Source organism: Pterocles gutturalis, unplaced genomic scaffold (genome assembly GCF_000699245.1).
Source record: "Pterocles gutturalis isolate BGI_N339 unplaced genomic scaffold, ASM69924v1 scaffold26700, whole genome shotgun sequence".
Taxonomy (NCBI): domain Eukaryota; kingdom Metazoa; phylum Chordata; class Aves; order Pterocliformes; family Pteroclidae; genus Pterocles; species Pterocles gutturalis.
In genome coordinates, this window is record NW_010139057.1 from 1 (window position 1) to 4,049 (window position 4,049).

At 61.5% G+C, this 4,049-nt stretch overlaps 1 protein-coding gene across 1 annotated transcript; it reads left to right on the forward strand.

Annotated features, from left to right (window-relative positions):
• Nucleotides 1-89: 89 nt before the first annotated feature.
• On the forward strand, nucleotides 90-887 carry LOC104468945 (forkhead box protein H1-like; the record flags this gene model as incomplete). Its single annotated transcript, XM_010083241.1, has 2 exons — nucleotides 90-275; nucleotides 853-887. Coding segments are annotated over 2 exons (221 nt in total), but the record flags the coding sequence as incomplete, so codon positions are not given.
• Between the last annotated feature and the right edge of the window lie 3,162 nt (nucleotides 888-4,049).

The window sequence follows — 4,049 nt, forward strand, 5'->3', positions numbered from 1 at the left end:
CCACCCCGCAGAACCAGCCGGAGCCAGGCTGCTCTCCCTGGGGAGCACCATTCCCTTGGGACCCCAGGGTCTCCCCCCTCAATGCCCAGGTCCACTCCCCATGCTGGGTGCCAGCACCCACCATCCCACGTCCCTCACGCTGGCGCCTGTCAGGGGATTCCCCGAGACCCCCCCTGAAGGCCACCCTCCAGGTCTTTCCCATGGTCTGGGTATGCTGCTGGGGGGGGACAAGGCTGTGGGCAGAGGGGACGCCCCGTTCCCTGGCATCGCCCCTCGCCCAGCGATGCTCTCACACCGCACATGACCTGACGGTGCAGCCGAGAGGTGACGTGCGAAGGGACACATCTGTCCCGCAACTGGGCAGGACGGGCTTTGCGGCTGGACCAACGGCAGCGGGATGCCGGTGGGAGGAGGGAATGGCAACAGCCGGCTGGAAGAGGAGTGTGAAGAAACGCCTCTTGCGTGCTCTGTCCGGAGCCAGCTAACGAGGCCATATTTGAAATGCTTCGCATACCTCCGGTCATCAGATTAGCGAGATGCAGAAGGTAAAGCAGAGGGCAAGAGGAGAGCGCCCGGAGCCAGCCATCCTCGGCTGCTTGCTCCCACGGGCGGCGGGAACTGGGGAAAAGTCCCCGGCTGGCAGCGGGCACAGGGATGGAGAGGGGGCACGGGACCCCGGTGGGGGCCTGGGATCCACCTCCCCTGCCGTGATCCCAGCTGGACGGGATGCGGATGGAGGACGGGATGGTGGGGAAGGACAACCCAGCCCACCAGCCTCCCACCCCTTCCAGACCCAGAGCTGCTGAAAGGCCTCCCAGTATCTAATGGGGGTTACAGGAAAGCCAGAGAGAGGTGCTTCTCCAGGGCCTGCAGGGACAGGACAAGGGGCAACAGTTTGAAACTGGAAGAGGGCAGGGTTGGGTTGGACATGGGGAAGGAATGTTGTATATGTGGGGGGTGAGGCAGTGGCCCAGGCTGCCCAGAGAAGCTGTGGATGCCCCATCCCTGGAGGGGTTCAAGGCCAGGCTGGATGAGGCTTTGGGCAACCTGGGCTGGTGGGAGGTGTCCCTGCCCATGGCAGTGAGTAGAACTGGATAACCTCTAAGGTCCCTTCAAACCCAAGCTGTACAAAAGGAGGCAAGACCCCAAAACAGCCCCCAAGCAACATCTGCAGGCACAGCTCGGTTGCCCTCCCTCAACCCAAACCCAAAGACAGGCCCCAGCGAAGCAACGGGCACGGCACTGGGCTGCTCCTCCTGCGCACGGGTGTAGACCTCCCTCCAGCAGGCCTTGCACCAGCATCAACGGGTCTTGAGCCGTCCCCAAGATACGAAAAAGAAGAGAGAACCAATGACCCCAGGACCCTTGGGAACACCAAGAGACACCCTGGGGTCCGAGCAGATGGAGCCGCATTGCTTGTTTGGAAAAGCCAACTCTTGTAAGGAAGACGGCTGGAGATGGATATTGCCCAGGTGCCCCTATGCATAGCTGGAGCCTGAACTCAAGGCAGGTTTGCAAAGGCAAAGATGAAACATCCATCAAGCCACAGCTGCAGGCGAGACCAGGGCAGCCTTCCAACAGCAAACCAAGAGATGACCAAAGGCAGCAGCACCAGGGGACAGCAGACATTAACATGCCGAATCTCATCACACCAGAGCACAAACCCAACCCTCAGTCAAGCCTGGGCCATCCCCAGGAAGCCCACCACGCACTGAGCAAATGTATGCTGGGGTCGGTTGGTGTCTCATGACCTCCAGAACCTCTGGGGTTCACCCAGAAGCACCTCGTGGTCCACGGGGCCAGCACAGCACCACTCCCCAGCCCTGCCACTACAGCGTTTCAGCAACCCCCAGCGGACCCACCCAGAATCCAGTGTCACGAAGGTGACAATCCAACCCTTGGGATGAAGTCCATCTCAGAAGTGACCCAGAAACGACAGGCTACATCTCACCCCATGGCGCAGGTCCCGTCCATCAGCCACGCTGTGCCCCTGCTGAAGTACATCACGGTGCTGGCGTGGGGCTCAGCCTCAGCCCCTTTCCAGCTCCCACCGCTCAGGGCCAGGAGAGTGGAGATGCAAAACCACAGCCCACTTGGAAAAACAGAAAATGTCATTTTCTTTCTTTGCCACCAATTCCAGGGCTGAGACCAACACACACCTTCCCACGCCCGGGCCACCACGCAGTAAGCGTCACTCTATGGAGGTGACAGGTCCACAGCCTCCCAGCACAAAGGGTGTCCAGGTTCAGGCGATGGACAACGCTTTGGTATGAGCGGCACCATTCCAGGACAAGGACATAGAGCCAGACTCACAAATCCCAAGGGAAGATCCCGGCCGGGGAGCCCCGCCTTCACAAGGTGGACCCAGCAGGGCCGTTATTCAGGTCCCTCTTCCACGCCACAACGATGGATGGGTGGAAACCAGATACACCAAGGCAGCTTCTCAAAAACCTCCTGACCTTAAAAATCCTCTTATTCCCATCATAACGGGCTGCTACCCACGTGCGGCAAGGGCTGGCATCTCAGACTGTCAATGCCCTCCACCTGCTTGAAAGCCCTGGAGAAAGACAAGCTGTTACCAACGCACCCCCCAGCCCTGCTGCGCCCCGAAGGGACAGACCGTGGGGCAGGGCGAGGACCTGCTCCGTGGCACGTCTGCACCACCAGCACCGAGATGCTGATGGACCCAAAAGCTTCTTTTGACTCTAGTCTTCAGGTGCCCAGGAGCCATCAGCCAGGGTAAAACGTGACCTCTGGAGTCTCTCAAAGGTGATGGGACCCACTGGTCACCCTCAGCCACCCCCTGGGGTCAGGCCACCCTGCTCCTGGCTCTCACTGGAGCTCTCCCCGGGCTCCAGCACCGCAGGTGTCCGAGGGATGCAGGGGATGGATGGGGGACGCAGGCTGCTCCTCCCCCCCATGCCCTGACGCTCCCCCAGGGCTTCCCCAGCACGAGGAGTCACAGCCCAGCTCCCCCCAGGACAGGGAAGTCCGCTGCGGGGCTGACCGCCGGGTTCCCAGCCGGCTCCTCCTGGAGGGAGCTTCTTCTCCAGCACATCTCCCCTCCTGCCCCTCCTGCCTCACTGCCCCCTTCATGGAACCATGGAGGGTTTGGGTCAGAAGGGACCTTCACAGACCACCCAGGGACACCTCCCACTAGCCCAGGTTGCTCAAAGCCCCGTCCAGCCTGGCCTTGAACCCCTCCAGTGTGCTGGGACCCCCGAGCCACAGGCAGTGTCCCCAGGGGGGTCTCAGGAGCAGAAGGGGACAACCCCCTCCCTGGGCCTTCTGGCCACGCTGCTGGCGATGCAGCCCAGGAGACACGTGGCTCTCTGGGTCTCAAGCACACAGTGCCGCCTCATGTCCCATTTGTCACCCACCAGTGTCCCCCAGTCCTTCTCCCCAGGGCTGCTCCCAACCCACCTACCCCCAGGGTGTGTGGGACCGGGGCTGGCCCCACCCCAGCTCAGGACCCCGGCACTTGGTGTGGTCGAACCTCTCAGCGTTCCTCCTCCTGCCCCATTGCCCCCCCAGCAGGAACCCACACACCACCCACCGCCAGCATCTCCATCCCGTCCCCAGCCATTGCAGCCCATCCCCGAGTCCCCAGTGTGGTGGAGGTCACCCACTCCCTGCGATGCCGGTTCCCATCTTCCCCCCACCCTGGCTGAGCTTCAAAGAACCCAAATGGGTGGGGGGGATCCCCAGCCAGGACACCCCCCACTACCTCCCTGCCCCAGCTCTTTGGTGGCTACAAGGGGCAGTGGGAACAACTGGGTGTCCCCTCCAGGTGGAAGGGTCCCACAAGACCCCCCACACTCCCAGGAGTCCAAGTTGAGTCAGGGGAAAAGGAGGGGAAAAAAAACAAAACCCAACCCTTGGAGTGCAATATTTTAGTTGAGCAACAGAGCATGAGTAACGGAGGGAGCGTTTCGTGGTCTGGTGCGTCCCAGCTATGAGCCGAAAGTTTAACTATTAATACACTTCATCGAGGGGGTGTTCCTCCGGCCGGGGCCTGGGAAAACACACACGCCAGCGGCGCACGGGGA